At 43.9% G+C, this 20,687-nt stretch overlaps 1 protein-coding gene across 1 annotated transcript in view; it reads left to right on the forward strand.

Moving 5' to 3' along the window:
* The first annotated feature begins 291 nt into the window (after positions 1-291).
* Positions 292-20,687, forward strand: part of Slamf1 (signaling lymphocytic activation molecule family member 1) — a 37,922-nt gene continuing 17,526 nt past the window's right edge. The window contains exons 1-3 of the mRNA XM_005339361.4: positions 292-479; positions 8,504-8,842; positions 11,123-11,410. Of these exons, the coding sequence (XP_005339418.2) occupies positions 404-479; positions 8,504-8,842; positions 11,123-11,410 (703 nt within the window). The 5' untranslated portion in view covers positions 292-403. The remainder of the gene's footprint in view (positions 480-8,503; positions 8,843-11,122; positions 11,411-20,687) is intronic.

The following is a 20,687-nucleotide window of genomic DNA, read 5'->3' on the forward strand; positions in this document are numbered from 1 at the left end:
ACTCTAAGAGTTTACCAGAGAGAGCTGCTCAGAGAGGCTGTGACACTCATTTCCTGGAAACAGCGAAGGGAAAAAAAAAAAGAGAGAGGGGAGCACATTTCAACCCCAAACCAGGGTTTGGCCAAAGTGACTTCACAATCTCTTTCCCGGCTCCAGTAATCAAAGTGCCTGACTTGTACGTGCTTCTCAAGAACAGCACAGTGATATAAAGCCTGCAGAGACATGAGCAATCCTCGAGAAACAGGCAGAAAAAAGTCCCAGTGAGACAGGAAGTTGCCTGGTTCCTGATGCGTAAACTAGAGAGCAGAGCAGCCCTGTCGGACGCGGAGCCTGTTTCTGCCCTGGCATCTTGAGCAACTGCCGGGTTCCCGGCCAGGCCCCCTTCCTCTGTCCCCCCTAGCTGATGGATACCAAGGGGCTCCTGTCCTTGAGCCTCCTGCTAATTCTGACCCTGGCTTTTGAGCTGAGCTACGCAACAGGTGAGTGCTGGTCTGTTGGGGGGTTTGGGTCCTGTGATTATCTGCCGGGGGCTAGCATGACCTTATGGATGGAGAGGAGGCACAGGGGCTGAGTGAGGACTGTGGTTTAGCTGCCTTTTCCTTAGGGATTGGCTCTGGGTTTCAACTGCCTCTTTTTTAAGAGGAAGGAACATTATGAGTTCCTTGGCTCTTGGGTTCCAAGGCTCAGTGGCCACCAATCCTCGTTTCCTCCGAAGCTCTACGTCAAAGGCACCTGTTGGATTCCTAATCGCCCTCTGGGGGTAGGAGGCTCAGGTCGAAGTTCTGGTGGGATGGTTGATTCTGTCTGTGTGTCTTTCTGGAAACAACCCAGGCTAGCAGGACTGAGTTAGACAGACGAAGTTCTGGGAGAAGATCTGTCCTACATCCCCATCCTGGGAGGGGACCCTCACAGGCAATGAGCAGACAAATCAAAATAGGGTCCAATGAAAAATCAGGTGTATAGCGGGAAAAGAGAGTAGAAGTGAAAATCCCGAGCCTTTGGCTGGGAACAGATAGTGACCACAGTGTGGTCATACTGGTGGCTATTTCTTGGAAGAGAAGGCTCCAAGGTGGCAAGAGGGGGAGAAGTCAGGATGTCTAGAGCTCAAAGCTGGTTACGGAATGTGGGAAATACTAACCAGGAACCCCAGGATTAACGTCAAAGGAGTCTCTGCAGCAGAATTTTTGAAGCTGGGCTCTTCTCCAGCCTTTCTGGTTCTCTTACTGCCAAGGCAAGCTATTGTTTTCTGTTTAGCAGAACCAGGGCTATGCGAAAAGATATTTGAGAAAGAGTAAGGCCAGGAGTGGATGTCGATGTGTGTGAGTGGGGTGAGAGGCTCCCTCTGCCTGCGCGCCTTGGGACTTTGGTTAGACTGTGGGAGGCAGCCTGGAGTGGAGTTGGCATTCGGGAAGGGGGGAAATCCTGAGGCCGAGGGTGTTTCAGCTTGGGGTTTTCAAGACCGCAAATCCATTATGGACTTTTCCAGGAAAAGCCCCAAGATATGCCAGGGATGTGGGGGTGCCATGCATGGGATCTATCACTTGTCAGGCTCTCAGATGAAGAAACCCTTGCTCAGCTGTTTTCCCACCATCCCTGAGAATCAGCAGGCTCTTGGCTCTTCTTTCCTGATGACGAGGGGAGGAAAGGGGTCCGCAAGAGAGAAAAGCCTTTATGCTTGCACTCCATTTGGAACCCCACCAGTTTGGGGCATGCTTTTTGGTGGCTGTAGGGAGTGATGGGGCTAAATTGTGGGATGGATTTTGACATCTTTGTTCTGCTTGATTCCTGATCAGTCTTGCTCAGGTCACCTGCTCCCCTTAAGGCTCTGGAGGTCACGGGGCTGGCGGGGTGGTGGCTGTTCCGTCCTTGCATTCCATTTTCAGAAATCTGTTCAAAAAATTTTGGGGTGTTTTTATTTTTAAATTCACACCCTTTTGTGAAACCCCAATAAAACCCAGAAGGAAATGGTGTGCAAATGGGACAGGTCAGTCATGAACAGATTTACTCAACCAAGAAGCTTGATTCTTCTAAAATCAGTACCCACTCCCCTCCCCACTTCTATTCACCTCCATTTCCAATTCCCAGTCCGAATCATAAAAACTGAAAACGTCCACATGTTCCCTTCCCTCAACAAAATGAATTTTCCATTTCCCCCATAAGATTCTTTTAAAAATTAAAAAAAAAAAGGTTGAAGTTCTGGTGAAATGGTTGATTTGTTTTTTAGAGAAGTTTTAGCAAAATTGAGTGGAAGTTATAGAGTTCTCATGTCCCCCTGCCCCCGTGTATGCATAGCCAACATCCCTCACTAGGGTGGTACATTCGTTATGATTGAGGAACCTACCCCAATGAGATTTTTTTATTTCTCCTTGCAGGGCCTCCCCACTCTCTTCACATACATGAGGTGAGAGGTGAGGGACAAGAGCCTGTCTAGAATTTATTCCCCCTTGATTGTTCATTGGCCCAATCTATCTCAGGATGTTGATAGAGGCACTTCTAGTTCTCAAAAACTTCAATACTGCATGATTTCCTCCCCCCTTCGCTGTCTCTTGGACTAGAAATCAGAACTTTGGGGCTATTTGATTTTATCTGTAGATTGATTTTGGATGATTCCATTCAGCAACAATCTATTAAGAATTAATAGATTGTAGGGAAGCAAAAGGAACAGCCACAGCCTCTTCTTAGCCCCTGACACAGTGTCTGGTATGTCAGAGCCTGTCCATAGACGTGTGTTGAATGAATCACAGTTTTATTGTATATTTGCTAAATACTGGGCACATTCTAAGTGCTTTATGTATCCGTCATTTATTTAATTCTTACATCAACCTATGAGATTTCTATTACTATTGTCATCGTTACAACTTCATAAATGAGGAAAGAGAGTCACAGGGTAGTTGAACAATTTCTCTGTGTTAATATAGCCTAACTCAAGGTCTCAATGAGTGAAATTGGGTCATAAGCCTATGTTTGGGGAGTGGGAAGAAAGCTAAAATTTGTATCCAGGTCCCATGATAAAATTAGGCAGCATGGACTGGGGATGTGGCTCAAGTGGTAGCGAGTTTGCCTGGCATGCGTGCGGCCCGGGTTCGATCCTCAGCACCACATACCAACAAAGATATTGTGTCCGCCAAGAACTAGAAAATAAATATTAAAAATTCTCTCTCTCTCTCTCCTCTCTCACTCTCTCTTTAAAAAAAATTAGGCAGCATGGAGAAAGTATTGGATCTGAAATTTGGACAGTGGATAGAAATTTTTTTATTGTGCAAATTTTCATTAAACTTTTTTGTGCCTAATTTTTTGGAAGGGTGTTGCATATGCATCTATAAAATTTCAACAATACAAAAGGGCAAAGAGTGGACTAACCTCTCTTCCATTCCCCTTGCTGGGGATAACCACTGTTACCAGTTTCTTGTGTGTGGTTTTGTTGTTGTTGTTGTTGTTGTTGTTGTTTTTCAAATACCTGGGTCTGGTAGGTTGGATTTTTATGGAACTTGGAAAAGATAATTCTAGATGGAGGTGCAAATGTGAAATTAAAGGGTTTGGTTGCTTGGGGAAATGGCAAGTCACCTGCTCTACCTGAAACCTAGGATTCACAGCGAAGACACGTACCACCTCTTCACCTGGCAAGTGGGGACAAGGGTCTCCATCATTTCCCCTATACAATACCTGTTAAGGGTGTTACAGAGATAAAGCACTCTGATTGTGAAGAGAGGAGAACTTGGAGTCTGTCTTCCCATTTGTTCATTCATTCATTCTATTCCATTTTATTGATTTACCTGGGCAGTAAGGACTCCCTGAGCTTCTGATGTGTCCCAGGTGGGAGTTACACAGACACAGCCCCTACTCTTAGAAGCTTATAATTGAGTAAGAATGACATCCCAGCTCAGAAGCCTCAGGCAGGAGGATTCTAAATTCAAACTCTGCCTGGACAGTTTAGTGAGAGCCTGTCTCAAAATAAAAAAATAAAAAGGTCTGGGGAATATAGCCCAGTAGTAAAGTATCCCTGTGATCAATGCCCTGTACAAACAAACAAACAAACAAACAAACAAAAAAACCTCTTTCATCAGGGATTAGGAATAATACTTGTTTAAAGAGCAAACTTAGATAATTTATCTTTTCTTTCTAGGCCTAAACGTAACATAAGAACTGGGAGGCCAGTGAGTCCTGTCTCTTCTCTACCCAACCCCCACTACCACCAAATGCTATAGAAAGGTGTTAAAAGAACATGGGAGGTATCAGGGCCAGCCCTCCCCCACCCACCCCCCCCCCAGAGTTATCATCAGGTAGAATCCCATCTTGTGAAAGGGTTGCTGAATCCTACAGATTCCATTCAGGCCAGTCTTCACGGGTCCATGTGAATCACCCATGAAGGAAAGTGAGTTGGTGTAAACAACTGTAAATGTTTCCTCCCGACCCTGGTAGTAAACAGGGGCTGACTGAATCACAGACCCACTGGAAAACACTCGCTCATCAGGCAAGAGGATGTTCCAGGAGCAGGGACGCCACTTGAAGGGCTTTAGGAACCACTTTAAAGCTCCAGTCATTTTTCCACTTGTGCTTGGGTGGGGATGATCTCAAGCGCCCCCTCGGGACCTGGCCACTCACAGGTGCAGGAGTTATGTCATCGCTCTTTACGTGGGTGGTGAGGTGTTGAGGTCTCTTCCTGGCCACGTTCTGATTCCATTCCCATGTACGTGAGCCACCCAGCCTGCCCTGTTGTCATCTGCACCTGCCCTTTTCTTTCTCCCTTCCCTAGTCCAGAGTCCACAGGGTTAGATGGGAGGAAGGGGGTGCATTGGAGACATTTGGGGGGATGAAGGGTGATGGTTTTAGACTAACAATAACTCTTATTCCTTTTTGCCCCATATGGAAATTGATCTAAAGAGATAAACAGTATGAAATCGACCAAAACATATTATGTATGGACAAATACGTGACAATAAATTCCACTATATACTATACATTATTCTTTTACACACTAGACTCATACATTATTCTACTAGGTGTACTTCTAAGGCACTCGCAAAAGTTATTAAAAATCAACAGGGATTTTAATTTTTTAAAATCTCAGGTACCTTTGAGACACAGCATATATATAGAAGTACTCTTGGAAAAATGTACATATATTTACCTATGCAACTTTTTGTACACAAATTCAGGGGGTCTGTACTTGCATGGATTACTCTCAAGTATCAGAACTCAGGAGAGGACTCTCTCTCTGGTACTATTCTACAAGTGAGGTGTGTGACCACCAGAGAGGACACATTTTTCTGGACAGTCAGGCATTCCTAAGTGTAGCCGCATGCTTCCCAATGTATCCATAAAAACAAGAACCTAACAATAGCCTTCTTCATCTAATCCAGCAAAGGGGTGAGCACTGTTTCAAGGATGAATATATTAGCAATATGTAAAAGAACGAATGTCTAATTGCCTCTCATTAACAAATATGGATCTAAAACAAGCTAACTCTGGTTTTAGCTCAGGTGGCCCGCCATTTCTTTTTTTCCACAATCACTGATCTCTAGTGATATTAGGTTGGCCTTTTGTTAGACAGTGTGGCAATTTCAGAGCATTTTGGTACCAAGAATATTTTGATCAGTTTGCCCAATTTTCCAACAGCTCATCTTAACCACAGCCGATTGTGGAGGGGTCTCTTCTAGGTAGACACATTACTGAAGCAGACAGTTTAATTTTATCAACGACAACAATCTATGCTCTCTCTGAGTCATGGGGCTTCTTTTATGAACACTAGCCCATAGTTAAACTCAATTACATACATGTCGGGTGAAGTTAATTAAGAGATTAGTCAGGCAGTGTGGTTTTAAACATTCATAAATCGAACAGATATTTATTAAAAGCCCACTGTGTGCCTGGCACTGTTGTGGATCATAGGGCCAAAATAGTGGCCCTAACTTCTTCCTCTGGAGGGAACTGCATTGAAGTGGGGGAGAGAAAATAAACATATGTAACATCAAGTAGTGAGAAGAGCAATGAGAGGGCTGTTTTTGATACATGGTCACAGGAGATCATTTTTTTCAGTAAGGACTTAAGAGAGCCAGGTGTGGTGGTGTATTCCTATCATCCCATTAATTCAGGAGGCTGAGACAGGAAGATTCCAAGCTTGAGGTTAACATGAGAAACTTAGTGACCCTATCTCAAAAAAAATAAAATAAATTGGGCTGGGGATATAGCTCAGTGGTAAAATGACCCTGAGTACCGAAACCGATAAACATTCTAAAATAAAGTGAAGGAATGAACTATCCAGGCGCGTAGGGAAGAGATTTTTAGAGAGAAACAACAAAAGACATACTCTTGGCAAGTTTAAGGAACATATGAGCCATAGTGTTGTGAGAATGAGACAGGGGGCAGGAAATGGAAATAGAGCAGTACCAGGGGACCAGGTATGCAGAATCTTTGAAGCTGCATCAATCAAGGACTGTGACCTTCATTCTATGAGTGCTAGAAAGCTCTGGAAGTTTGGAAGAAGGAGAAAGAGATGAAATGGACCTGTTGCCCATTATGGAGAGGAGTTGGAAGATCATAGCAGTACCTAGAGTCTGTGATGATGGCGGTAGGGATGGAGAAGGTATGAAGTCCTCAGATGTCAGACTTCTTCTGAAGTTACAGCCAATAGGGTTTTCTATTCAACTGAATGTGGAGTGGGAGAGAAAAAAAGGAATCAAGGATCGTTCCACTGTTTTGTCTGAGAAATTGGTTGAATAACAGTGTTTGCAGAAGAAACTATGGGATCAGGAGGATGTTGTGCTGTGTTTTAGTTGCCCTCCGACTCCACGTGCTGATCTGTGTAGGTGTGAAGAGCACAGAGAGGGTCCGGGCTGGAAAGGGCGACTCTGCAAGCCTTGCAGAAATATGCCACTCAGCAGCTGAATGAGAAACTGGGTGAGTGTAGGTAGAGAAGTCTGAGGTCTGAGCCCTGGGACACTGCAATACTTAGAAGTTGGATGAGCAGGAGATTCCCACCAAGGAAATTGAGAATGGTAAACCCATGAAATACAAGAGAAGTCATAGAAAGTGGTGGTTCAGGGACCAAACGAAGAGAGTGTTTTCAAGGAAGGAGCCATGAACTCTTTCAAGTGCTCCTGAGAACCCAGGGAAGATAAAGGAGAATTGACTTGGCTTCCTGCCGTTGACAGTGACCTTGACAAAAGTGGTTCTAGTGAGTAGTAGGTTCCAGTGGGTCAGGGAAATGGGAAGAGAAGGACCTTCTATAAAGGAAAAGAGAGAAATGAGGAAATAGTTGGGTCTGGACCTAGGATTAGAGAAGGAAGTTTTAAGATGAGGGAAATTACATGTTTGCCTGCTGTCCACGGGAGGAAATAACACAGGAGACAAATGATAATGCAGTCAGTGCAGCACTTCCAGGAGAGAAAGCCTTCACATAAGTGAGAGCTCTGGGGGTAAGTTCTCATCAGGACGCAGATCATCCATCCAGGTGGGAAGGTTGACTTGGGATGCTAATAAATGGAAGTTCTTCTTCTTTTTTTTTTGGTGATCTTTTTGCCCAGTAAAGTAGAAAACAAGGTCATCAGGTGAAAGAGGAGGGAGAAAGACAGTTTGTGGGTTTGAGCAGAGAGGAGGTGTTAAATAATCAGCAGTAGGATCCCTTACCGTGGTTTGAAAGGTTTTTGGTTTTGTGTGTGTGTGTGTGTGTGTGTGTGTGTTTTCTTTTGTTGTTGGCTCAGCTTTTTTGAAAAGGAGAATAAAATAATATCTCCCTCCTCAGCTTTATTAATTATCTCAGGGATTTTTGGAGAGCTAGGATTTCAGTTTGTACTCTGGACTCACCGTCGTCTCCCTAATTCTGAGTCTCTCCGATTTTTCCGTCTTCCTTGTCACTTGCCCTGATGCCTCTGTACTCTAGTTTCTTGGGCTCATGAGCTCAGAACCTCTTTCAACGCTGCCACTTTTCATCCTACCTACCCAATGGCATTGAGAATTCTGGTAGAGAAACGAGCAGACCTGGATTCTAGTTTCTTACTAATGTGACTTCAGGGAAGTCTTATTTCTGGTTTAAGTACCTTAACTGTAAAATCCAAATTGATACTGTTAGTTAATACCATTCTATTGTAAGTCGTTTTAAGATTTCCACTGAGCCAGGGACAGTGGTGCACACCTGTAATCCCAAGAACTGGGGAGGCTGAGGCAGGAGGATCACCCAACTGAGGCCATTCTCAGCAACTTAGTGAGACCCTCTCTCAAAATAAAAATTTTTTTAAAAAAATAAAAGGGATGAGGATGTAGGTCAGTGGTGGAGTGCCCCAGGGTTCAATTCTCATTACAAAAAAAAAATTTCCACTGAGATTTTTGAAATATGAATAGTATAGTGAGGTTCCTCATGGCAGTCCTTGTAGACCACTAAAGACTTTGCAACCCCAGGGAGAGCTTGAGAGGAGTGGGGAGAACCTCAGCCTGTCGTTCCTGATCCACAACATGATGCAATTCTCAAAGGCCCTCATCTTAAGGGGCTCTCTTCTCCCTTCCACAGGTGGGGGCGTGATGAACTGCCCAAAGATTCTCTGGCGGTTGGGAAGTGACGTGGTGCTGCCCCTGACCAGTGAACGGATAAACAAAAGCATGAACAAAAGCATTCATATTCTGGTCACCATGGCCGAGTCACCAGAAAGCAGCATCAAGAAGAAAATAGTATCTCTCGATCCATCTGAAAAGGGCTCTCCGAGTTACCTGGAGGATGGCTATCAGTTCCACCTGGAAAACCTGAGCCTGGTGATCTTGGGCAGCAAGAATGACAGCGAGGGATGGTACTTTATGAGCCTGGAGGAAAACATCTCGGTCCGGCAATTTTGTGTGCAGCTGGAGCTTTATGGTAATGATGGGAAGATGGTCCCCGGCCCAAGAATCTGGGGAAGGGTATTCAGAATTGGGAGCAACTGGAAAGATCATCCAGTCCGAGGGGTATTTAAACTGTGCTTCGTGGAAGTGCACAAATTGTATGTTGGTGGTTGCTGGTTGGCCTTAGCCACTTTGACCCATTTCCAATGGAAAGGGGCCCCACTGCCTGTGGACTGGAGGGGTTGCACCCCCAAGGCTCTGGGTTTGCAAATAAGATTTTATTGAAAGAAAGAATCTTTCCTGATTTTTCAAAAGTTTGAATGCCACTGGTCCAACCTGACCTCTCATTCATTAATGGGGACACTGAAATCCAGAGAAGTCATTTGCACATGCATACACACGTCTGTGTAGGTGGCTCATTGCAGCGTGGGTTCTTGATAGAGCTGAAATTCCGCCCACATTCTGCTCTCTCAGCCCTGTGCCCTGGATCACACCTACATAATGGAAGAAGCACTTTTTTTTTTTTTCTCGCTTTTAAAACGAAAGCTCTGGTTCTAATGTCACTTAGTTGCAGAATTTAAACTAGAACTTAGGTTCACCTAAAGCCAAGGTCGGGGATTATTTTAGCCTCTTTAACTACCAACCCTCTTGAATGCACCCAAAGTTTGTACTGCTTAGAACCAGAGGCTCACCTGAATTCCCAAAAGTCCCAACAGCCATCTGGGGCTTTCCTGCTTCTATGAAGTAACTTCCTTATCTCTGAAGATGGAACAGGGAGCATTCAATGCTGGGTATCTAGAGGAGAGGCAGCAGTACCCTCTCCACCACTGACCCCAACCAAACCCAGACCTCCTCCTTCCCTTTTCTGAAAACAGGGCATGCAGAATTCCCAGAGCCCTGGACCAGGTACCCAGGAGTCCTGGCCACTCTAAGAGTGACTCTGGAGCAAGGTACCTGTGAGCATGGAGGCCACGCATAATGCGTCAAAACAACCTACATGTCACGTATACTGTCCTTTTGTTCCTCTGTGTTTACTGCCTTTGGCCCATTTTGTGATCAAATTCTTACGTAGGAAAATGTGGTCTCTGCACCCTGGTCTTCTTCTCAAGTCCAAGAAAGAGGCTGGACTTTGGGGACAAGACCAGGTTCCAATCTTAGCTTAGCTTGGCCCCCCGGAAGCTGTGCAATATTATGTAAGACATCTCATTTCTCTGGGACTCAGTCTTCTCATCTATAAAATTGAAATGATTGTAACTCAGGTTATATATGTGTATATATGCTCACATACATATTTATATTTTTTTTTCTTTCACCATCCTGGAGATTAAACCTTGGGGTTGTTCCACTGAGCTACATCTTTAGTCTTTTTTATTTTTTATTTTTTTTATTTTGAGACAAGGTTTTGTTAAGTTGCTAAGGCTGGCCTCAAACTTTCAATCCACCTGCCTCAGCCTCCCAAGTTACTGGAATTGAGGGTATGTGCCACCATGCCTGGCCCTTGAGTTAGAATTGTTGAGAAGATTAAAGAGGATGATGGATGTGATACCACAGAACTATTCTTGTCTTAGAGTAGTTATAAATCAATAAGACTTTCCCTTTGGCCTTGCCTATTTCTTCATGGCTATCGTGTGGGATAGATTGATGGAGCCTACAGCTGTGATTGAGAACCTATCCCTACCTGAAGTCACACAGAAACACTTGTCCTCCCACCTCTGGCCACCTCAGAAGATGAAATCCTACCACTAAAAACTAGTGCTTTTATGTCTAGGAGGTCATACTTAAATTAAAACCCATGAGTGATTAGTTGATGGCAAACTCCCTGATACAGGAGAACATTCTAGACCAAGAACATCAGGAAGAGCTGGGCATGGTGACTCAGGAGGCTGAGGCAGGAGGATTGCAATTTCGAGGCCAGCATCAGCAACTAAGCAAAACTCTGTCTCAAAAAAAATAAATAAATAAAAAGGACTGGGCATGTAGCTCAGTGGTAAATCTCTGGGTTCAATCCACAAGAAGAGAGAGAGAGAGAGAGAGAGAGAGAGAGAGAGAGAGAGAGAGAGAGAGAGAGAGAGAGAACACCAGGAAGGGCAAGTGTAGTCCTAACAGTATTGCCCACATACATTCTTCTCCACTCTATCTCAGGAGAGATAATACAAAATAATCATTGCCACGAGAGATAAATCATACTGCAGTCCCATCAGAGAGGGTGAGAAACGTGTCATTTGGCTATACTTTGTTTTAACAAAAATGTCAAGAGAGAATTCCAAGGATTTCATTTCAGTGATGGCTCCCTTCTTCCTCCTCCACCTGACAGAGCAGGTCTCCACTCCAGAAATTCAAGTGTTAAACACAACTCAAGAGAAAGACAATGGGACCTGCAGCTTGATACTGTCCTGCACAGCAGAGAAGGGGGACCACGTGACTTACACCTGGAGTGAGGGGGGCACCCACCTGCTGAGCTCAGCCAACAGCTCCCACCTCCTGTACCTTACCCTTGGTCCGCAGCATGCTGACAATGTCTACGTCTGCACTGCAAGCAACCCCGTCAGCAACAGCTCCCAGACCTTCAGTCCAGGGCGCAGGTGCGGTTTCAAGTCCTCAGGTGAGTATGCTGGTGGCAGCCAGGGTGCCACATTAATGAGTGTGGGCTCAGTCCCTAACTGGGCCAGTTGCTCTGCCTCCACAGCCAAGTTCTTCCCCTTGGCAAGAGGGCTTTATATTTTCTTTATAGCTTGCAAATTCTCCCCTGTGCATTCAGTGAACATGCTGCCATGTTAACCAGGGTGACATTATTACCACAGTTGAGGAAACCAATGAGAAAAGATGGAGCCAGACACAGAACCTCGGTCTCCCATGTGAGATCCTTTCTCTCTGCCTCCTGTCCCGGGTTCAACCTACAAGGATGGTTTAGGGAGTGTAAAGGGGCAGATCCACATCCCAAGCCCACGTCCTACTAATGGTGGAACAGTTTTACACCATCAATAAGTGTTTATTGATCACCTATGCTATAGAAAAGTGGGAATAGATACATGATCTCTACTCAAAATCAGATATGAAACATTTGCTCAAATAATGAAACACAGTATACAATAGAAGGCCTCATTTTATGGAAAGAATAAAGACTCTCACAGCAGGTTAAAAGGCCATGGGAATCAGAAAAAAAGTGGGACTCACTAAGGTCTGGACTGTGAAATTTGGGGACTATCAATAAATTGCATAGCATTATATTATTGGCAAAACACTTTCATCTGCTTAATCTCTTTAGGCCCTTACAATAACCTGGACAGATGGGTGCTTGAAGATCTTAGCATTTAAGTACCCACCTCAAGTTTCTTCAACCTGTAGATAGTGGAGTTAGCACCTAAACCTAGATCTTTTGATGGATCTTTTTGTAGAAAAAAAAAATTACCATCGTACTGTTGGAAGAAAGAGCTGATTAAGTGCACCTAACCCCGTAGGAGCAGGATAGAACTCTGTCACTTTCCACCAAAGATCCTGCATCCCTGCCTCAGGCAGGTTCAGGGACAGAAGGAACAAAGTACTGCTCTGTGAGGCACTGCTAATCCCCTGACATTCTGTCCTCTGCATTCACTGGGGGGAAACAAGTCATTCTAAGGAGACACCTGCCCACAATAGACTTGCTGTCTATGCAGAGGTCTTTCCCAGATGACCAGTGATGGGGAAAAGGGAAATCTAGTTACTTATGCCCTCAACATAGCATTTTCTACAACAGAGACTCCTCTCGAGCATTTTCAGATGAATTACTGCTGTAATTATTACTAATTAATTATTACTGGAAAGAATTGCTGCTGTCTGGTATGCAACTGAGAGTTCTTTGATGGACCCAGTACAGTGAACGTTGCCTCTCCCAGCCATTTCATGACAGGTGTCAATCATCTGTCCACCTGCTTGCATACAAATCATATTCAGAGGCTATTCTCCCAGCCCAGATCTCTTTCCCTTATTATGATCATTCAGAACACACTTGCAGGACTAAGCACAGAGTTGCATAGTGGGAACTTTGTAGGGCATGTTTCCAGAGGGCCCCCATCTGATGCTGTCCTTCCTGCTTACAAGGGTAAAGCATTCAACCTCCCTTAGACTTCTTCATCTGTAAATAATAACTACTAACAGGTCTTAACTGCTTCCTATTTTACAACAATCAGATAATATAGGTAGTATAACCATGTTCACTTCACAGACCAAAACTAAAAAGGTTAAATGAGATCACACACAAAAGTGAAGGACCCAGGTGGTCTGATCCTGGAGTCCTCACAGTTATTAGTGGAAGAGAAGATGCACTTAAAATGCCATATATGCCATAATTAAAAGGTATTTTTGGTTGTGAGGGAGAAGTAGCCATTTCCCCAGCATAGGCCTCTCTGGTTATAACAGTCTAATGAAAGACAAAACACCCCACCCCTCCCCCAAATGGGGGAGAACTCTTTTCATGCTTCTCACTGTGGTTTAACAATGATTTAACCAAGTTGGCCAGACATGGTAGTGCCACCTGTAAGCCCAGCTACTGGGGGTCTCAAGTTAAAGTCTAGCCTGGACAACTTTGCAAGACCCTGTCTCAGAATAAAAAAAAAAAAAAAAAGAAAGAAAGAAAAGGCTGAGGATGTAGCTCAATGGTAGAGAGCCCCTGGGTTCAATCCCTAATATTGAAAAAACAAACAAACAAAATGGTGAACTGGTGAGGTTTCATCCAGAGGTGATAGTCTATGATTCAGTGTGTCCACAGAACTATTAATAAAGGGTTGCCAAAGTGTCTTGGTTTGCTGGGGCTGCCAGAGCAAAGGGCCACAAATTGGATGGTTGAAAATATTGAAATTTATTGTCTCATGGTTCTGGAGGCTAGAAGTTCAAGATGATGGTGTAGGCAGGTGTGATTCTTCTGAGGCCTCTGGGCTCGGCTTGCAGAAGGTCACCTTCTCACCCTGTTCACACATGGTCTTTCCTTTGTGCCTGTGCATCCTGGTGTCTCTGCGTATGCAGATGTCCTCTCCAAAGGACTCTAGTCAAATTAGACCAGAGCCCACACTAAGGACCTCACTGAAACTTAATCACCTCTGTAAAAACCTTATCCCCCAATACAGTCACATTCTGAATTACTGTTCAGAATTACTGCTTCCACATATGAGATGGGTGGGGTGAGAAGCACAATCGAACCCACAACATCACCCTAATGGACTTATCTTTTTAACTTGATTATCTCTGTAAAGACCCTGTCTCCAAAGAAAGTCACATTCTAAGGACTACAACATATGAATGCGAGGGTAACGCAATTCAACCCATAAAACGAGTAGTGATCCTCCCCACCCCCCATCCCCCAGAGCCAGGGCATCACAGCACACCACATCCAAACCAGGTCACGCAGCTGGTTTGCCATATGCTCTTCCCATCACACCAGGTTGCCTACATCACTGAAATCGGTTTTATTGGTACACTAAATTGTGTCTGCAAAGGAATAGTACTAATTTTTAAAACACTGTGCTTAGTTTAACAAAACTTTTCTTGAGGTTTTAACTATGTCCCAACATTGGGCAAGGTGCTGAGCACACAAAGATTAAAAGACACGATCCTTATCTTTAAGGAAGGAGGTAGTTCTCTAAACAAATAATTATCTGAGGTTATATTGTATGATAATTGCAAAACAGAAACATGTACAAGGCAAAGAAGAGGGAAGGGAAAACACCATCTCAAGGGATCAGAGAACACAAAAGAGACAAAAATGGGTATTGAAGAATAAAAAAATTAACCAAGCTGTCCAAAGAGACTCCAGGCAGGGGAAAAGCAGATACATGAGGGACTTGCTGTATATGCCCCTGTAGGTGATAGGTTCTAATAGCGTTTTAGATGGAGGAGTAGCCATTCAGTTTTGAATTTCAAGGATAAAATTCAGTGGAATAGACTGGGGTAAAAAAAAGAGGCAGAAGAAAGAGGAACTAGTTATGGGTGGGGGAGGGAGACATTATCGCAGTCATCCGTCACTAGAGAATCAGGCCCCGGCCAAAACAGTGACTGTCGGTTTAACAAAGACTTTTTTCATAGTGTGTTCAACGGGAAAATCTAGCTTTGGGATTAAATGGTGGTGGGGTTTGTGGGTTTATTAGAGGTTGCCATCTAATAATTAAGATCCTGACTCTATAAGACATTTTCTACTTTCATTAATGAAAAACTCAAAAGTTGTTCATGGTGCCATGAGACCAAATGGGACTTGACGTCAGCACTGTCTTTTGACAGGACTCAGTTAAAGTAAACCATGCAAAAACATGTTTGCATCTTGAAAAAATATTAAAGTGACATTTATCCATGATCTTAGTTATACATCCAACCACCCTGTTCCAATTCACTGCTTCAGTGAGGAACACTTTAATGTCTATTATAATGAGGCATCTTTATTGCAAAAATCCAAATCCTTGGGTGCTACAAGATCCTTTGTCAAGGTCACGTGAGGCACATTGAGGTGGTTCAACAGTAGACAGTGTGTGACTTGCTGCTGCCCTTCATTGCCGTGTTTTGAAATAGTTCTATCTGTGCTAGGATGGTTGATATAAAACCCTAAACAAATCAACTAAAAGGGAATGTCCCCAGATGTTCATCTTGAAAGGGTTTTAGAACTTTTTTAGGAGATTAGCAAAATTGCTGGCTTAGCAAATCTGATTAACTCAGTGGAAGAAAAGAGAGACACTTGCCAGTGAGCTTTAACCCATTTCTTCAAGTATGGAGCTCTTATATATAGATATACTGAGGATTGAACCCAGGGGTGCTTAACCACTGAGTCACACCCCCAGCCCTTTTTAAAATATTTTATTAGAGAGAGTGTCTGGCTGAGTTGCCAAGTGCCTTCTCCCTAAATTGCTGAGACTGACTTTGGGAGAAATGTCCCTGTGGGCACCACTACCCTGTACACAATCTGGGTAGGATAGGCAGGTGTGAAGGATTTTTCCAGAAGGCGTGGATTCTGCAAAAATGTTTAGTTGGATGGTCCTGGACCTTAAATTTGCTTATAGTTCCTGAGGACCCTTTCTCCACCCCCGATTCTAAGTGGAAACAGACGCCAACAAGAAGGCACCTCTTGAAGATAGTTGACTTCTTCAAGGAGATGGGTTCCATGTTGGCAGCCCTGTTGACAGAACCACATGAAAGGCAGGAAAGAGATCCGGTACTCTCAGACCGTTACGTGAGCATCTCGGCATCTCTGAGGTGAACTAGATTTGTTTCTCAGATTCTTTTTTTTTTGTTTTGTTTTCTTATCTTCCTTTAAAAATACGGTTTGGGGACTTGAGAAGAAAGAAAAGCTTTTGTGTTTCTGTGGCAACAGACTTTGAGAGATTTTTTTTTAAAAAAAAGGGAGGCCTCTGGCCTTCTCCTTGGAGGTGTGGCTGTCGACCAGCTAGCTCATCTCATGGAAACCACAGCCCAGGGAGAAAGGATCACAGGGTGGAGACCCATGCAAAGTATCCCTCATAAATAGCACAAGAGTTCTCAGCCAGCCTGCTCAGCTGCTTCTAAAAGGTTCCAAAGGAAAAGCCCCAAACCTCTGGTTCAAGAATGTTCATGTACTCAGATGAGGTGGTGCACACCTGGGATCCCAGCTACTTGGAGGTTGAAGCAAGAGGATTGCAAGTTCCAAGGTCAGTCTGGGCAACTCAGCAAGCCCCTACACAACTTAGCAAGACACTGTCTCAAAACAAAAAAAGTGTAGCTCAGTGGTAGAGCATGCTGGGGTTCAACCCCCATTACCAAAATAAAAATAAAAAAAAAAGAATGTCATGTAGTATTTCCTTCTGAAAGATGGTAGGATTGTGGACCCAAAGACAACTTTTATCTGATTTCTGAGAGTCACCATTCTGAGTGTCCTTATTATATTACTGAACACAAAGAGAGACCATGGGGACCATGAGTGGCATATTGAGAACACAGACATATGCTTTCCTCCTGGCTCCATTATTTTTAAATTATAAAGCATATGCCACAGTAGGCCCTAGCTCCTTCCCTTCAACTCTAGCCTTGGGAAATTTAGAAGGTGACTCTGCATTCCTTCTAATACCTTCTTACTTACTCATTAATTGGAACTGGGGATTGAACCCAGGGGCACTTTACCACTGAGCGACATCCCTAGCCCCACTCCCTTTTTAACTTTGAGACAAGTTTGCCCTAAATTGCTAACGTTGACCTTGAACTTGGAATCTGCGTCAGCCATCCTTGTCACTGGAATTGCAGGTGTGTACCGCTGTACCTGACAACCTTCTTATATTTAGCACTCTGATAATTCTTAACAAAAGGTTACATTAGTCTTTTTCCAGATTCATTCATATGACCTTTAGTATAAATTAAGTCCATCTAGTGCACATAGAATGGTCCCTGTCCTATACTGTATCAGATGGAATTAGAAATGCAAATAAAGAACAAAGTACTGAGTCCACTTTTATGAAATTTCAATCTCAGTGGGATTTCTATACTTCATCTGATTGATTTTTTTTGGGGGGTGGGTACTTGGGATTGGACCCAGGGTGTTGTCCCCCACACACACTGAGCTACATCCCCAGCCCTATTTATGTTTTTATTTTTAAGACAGGGTCTCATTAAATTTCTTAGGGCCTCATTAAGTTACTGAGGCAGACCTCGAACTTTTGATCCTCCTGCCTTAGCCTCCTGAATTGCTGGGATTACAGGCTCGTACCACTGTTCAGGCCCAGACTGAAAAATCTTATCCTATTAAAGAAACCATTACTAGAGTTGCTCTTTGGAAGGTAACATTATTCGTTTCGGATAGTACTCTAATAAATACTAGGAAGCAGAATAAGAGAACACCAAGAAATCCAGGTGAATGTTGGAGGCTCTGTAGGAAAAAAAGGGGAGGATATTGCTCATTCAGAAATAGGAACAGAAAGCAAAGCTCTGAGTCCATCAGATGGTAAAAGCATTCTGGTTCACATTAGAATCAGCTCCCCGTGATACTTCAAATCTTCAGTAGAGAATTTAAACCCACAAAATTTCTGAGGTTGGGTTTTTTGGTTTTGCTTTTGTTTGGTGTGGAAACTGATGTAGGGACTGAACATTGCACCCAAGCCTGCATAGAGCAGAACAAGTGGAGCTACAGAAGCAAAGACTTAGAGGATCATGAAGAAATGGCTCTCCGAAACTATGGGCAGCTGATCTCAACAAGCTAGAAAAGCAGCACTTTGCCACACTTGTGGCTTTTGCTAGGAGCATAGAGTCCCTGACATTTAGCTTCCATATCAATATCATAATTAGAGAATAGCACCAAGTAGATGGGCACCAAGTGCAGAAACACTTTGGCCTGTTATTCAGGTAGGAAAACTAAGTCATAAGCAATGGATGAGATGGAACTGAGGTATTTGTACATCAGTGAAGAGACTCCTTTGGACTTGAGATCAAACCTATCTCTCCACCCTTCCAATCAACCAACAGGAATTTACTGAGGACTTGTTATGGTTTGGTTTTGTTTGTGTATGTGTAGATTGGTTTTGTTGGCAGAACCCAGGGGTACTGTACCACGGAGATACATCTCCCAGCCCTTTTAATTGTTTGTTTTGAGACAGGGTCTCACAAATTGCCCAGGGCCTGTCTCATACTCCCAAGTATCTCTATCCATCTCTCCCTCCCCCACCCTCTCTTTCTCTCTTTGGTACTAGGGATTGAACCCAGGGGCACTTAGCCACTGGGCCGCAACCCCAGCCCTTTTTGTATTTTATTTTGAGACAATCACACTAAATTGCTGAGACTAGCTTTGAACTTGGGATCCTCCTACCTCAGCCTCTTGAGCTGCTGGGATTACAGGTGTGAGCCACTGCACTTTACCTGAGTCTCTTGATTACAGGTACATACATACCACTGTGCCTGGTTTTGAGGACTTATTTTGTACCAGTACTGAGAAAATTGCAAAAGACGTACTGTTTAAGAGTTGGTCTCTGGCCTCTAAGAACCGAACACCTAGTTAGGGAATTGATGATTACAGAAGTAGTTGATATTTAATTAACCAGGTGATGGATTCCAGGTATCACTCAGCATATTCCACGCATCACTGTCCTGATTCATCAGAACAACTCTGCAAGCTGAATATCATTATTATCATTTTACTGATGAGAAAACTAAGACCCCAGAGGCTAGAACGGCTTACGTGAGGCACAGAGCTAGCAAGTGAAAGAATTTGAGTCCATCTGTCCGGCTCCAAATGCCATCACGGAAAGGGGTCTCCATGGCAAAGATAATGTTGCCAAAACACAGATGCTGAAGGAGCCCAGTGAAGAGGGAAGAATGAAGAGGACAGGGTGGCCAGGGAAGGAGATACAGAGGACATAAGCGTGATCTGAGCTTTGAGGCTGGGCGGGCATGGTGGACAGCCAAGGTGCTCCAGGAAGGAGGATATGGAGTGCAGTATGGGATCAGGAGTGGGTGCCTGTTAGATGGAGGATGGTGAAGGGATGGATTGACTTTAGGCTTAAGAGGTCTCCCCAAGCATCAGAGTCTACCACCGCTTTTCTAGTGGGGATCCCATCCCCAGAGGCTAACTCAAAATCTACAAAATCTGCAGCTCTCATCTCACCCCGTTTGGCCAACAACTTTTTCTGGGGCTCTAGGTACACGAGTCTGAGTCTGTTTCCCCGACATAAAATTGGCGAAACGAACACAGTATGTACTTCTTTCAGTTTTGTTTTTAAAAACCTATGGTTCTGTCACTTAAACCCCCAAATATATTCATATTTATATCCAAAGACTGGAGGAAAAACTAGCTGATGAACTATCTTTCAGGATCATGGTCAGATCATCTTTCAGACATGGCTTTGCTGCCAGAGGCTGATCATTCTTTTTTTTTTTTTGGTCATAGGACAAAAGTAGCCGATTGATTTTGGATCAATGAGATCCTGGAAAAGACAGAGAGGGCTGGAGGGCTGGTATTTTCATGTCTTCAGAGCCTGGCGATGTGTCTATTACTGTCCGTCTATGTGTGGAGGAGGGTGAGGGACAGAACTGAGAGCAGGAGACCCCAGGGGGGAGTAGAAAGGCTGAGCTGGCAGGCAATCCTTAGAAGCATCCCCTTGTAGGTTGCTATTGGGTTTTGATCTCAAGTGAAATTCAGGAGAAATATTAACTTTTAAAACACTGTAAGTGGTTCAGGGGTTGGTTTTCAAACTAACTGCTGTTTTGGAAGTTCCCAAAATACATACAATAGAAAAAGAAAGAGGAAATAGTCTCAGAATAGTAAGTGCTACTATAACAATTTTGCTAGGTCAGTTCTCTGGGCTGATGAAAGAAGCTTGGGCCGCTGGCTCTGCTTCTTATCTTAGTGCTGGGGAGGTTTCTCCGTGGGTCCCTGGTGTGGAGAGCGTAAGCCCTGAACCAAGGATACCCTCTCTCTGACACATCCACACCTCCCAGCACTAGGGTTCTCAGTCACCATAAACCAGTCAGAGTGACTTTTCAGAGTGGAACAGCTCACAGGATACCTACGGCCTCCGCAGTGATTCCAAATCTCATGCTTTAGACAAAAATCAGAAGTCTTCTTAGAACTTTCTGTTTACCCCTAAACTTTTTTGATCAAATCATATGACTGTTGAAGTTGGTATTTGGCAGGGTTCACATATGTTTAATTTGGGGAAGAGAATCTGTAACCGAGTTTTTCACCAGTCAGTTCAATCAGATACCCTGAGATGACTTGATGTATGAAAAGCCCAGGAAGAAAAGAATCTTTTCAAACCCAGAAGGAAAGTTCTGGGTAGCTATTGGCTGGAGGCCCTATTGGATCTTGGTGCGATGCCGTTTATCAATTCAATGAGATCTCAGTCTATATTTTGGCCAGTTCTGTAAACACCTGACTTGTTCTGTAATGACTCAGTTCCTTTGTAACC

The sequence above is a fragment of the Ictidomys tridecemlineatus genome, chromosome 11, assembly GCF_052094955.1.
Source record: "Ictidomys tridecemlineatus isolate mIctTri1 chromosome 11, mIctTri1.hap1, whole genome shotgun sequence".
NCBI classification, from domain to species: domain Eukaryota; kingdom Metazoa; phylum Chordata; class Mammalia; order Rodentia; family Sciuridae; genus Ictidomys; species Ictidomys tridecemlineatus.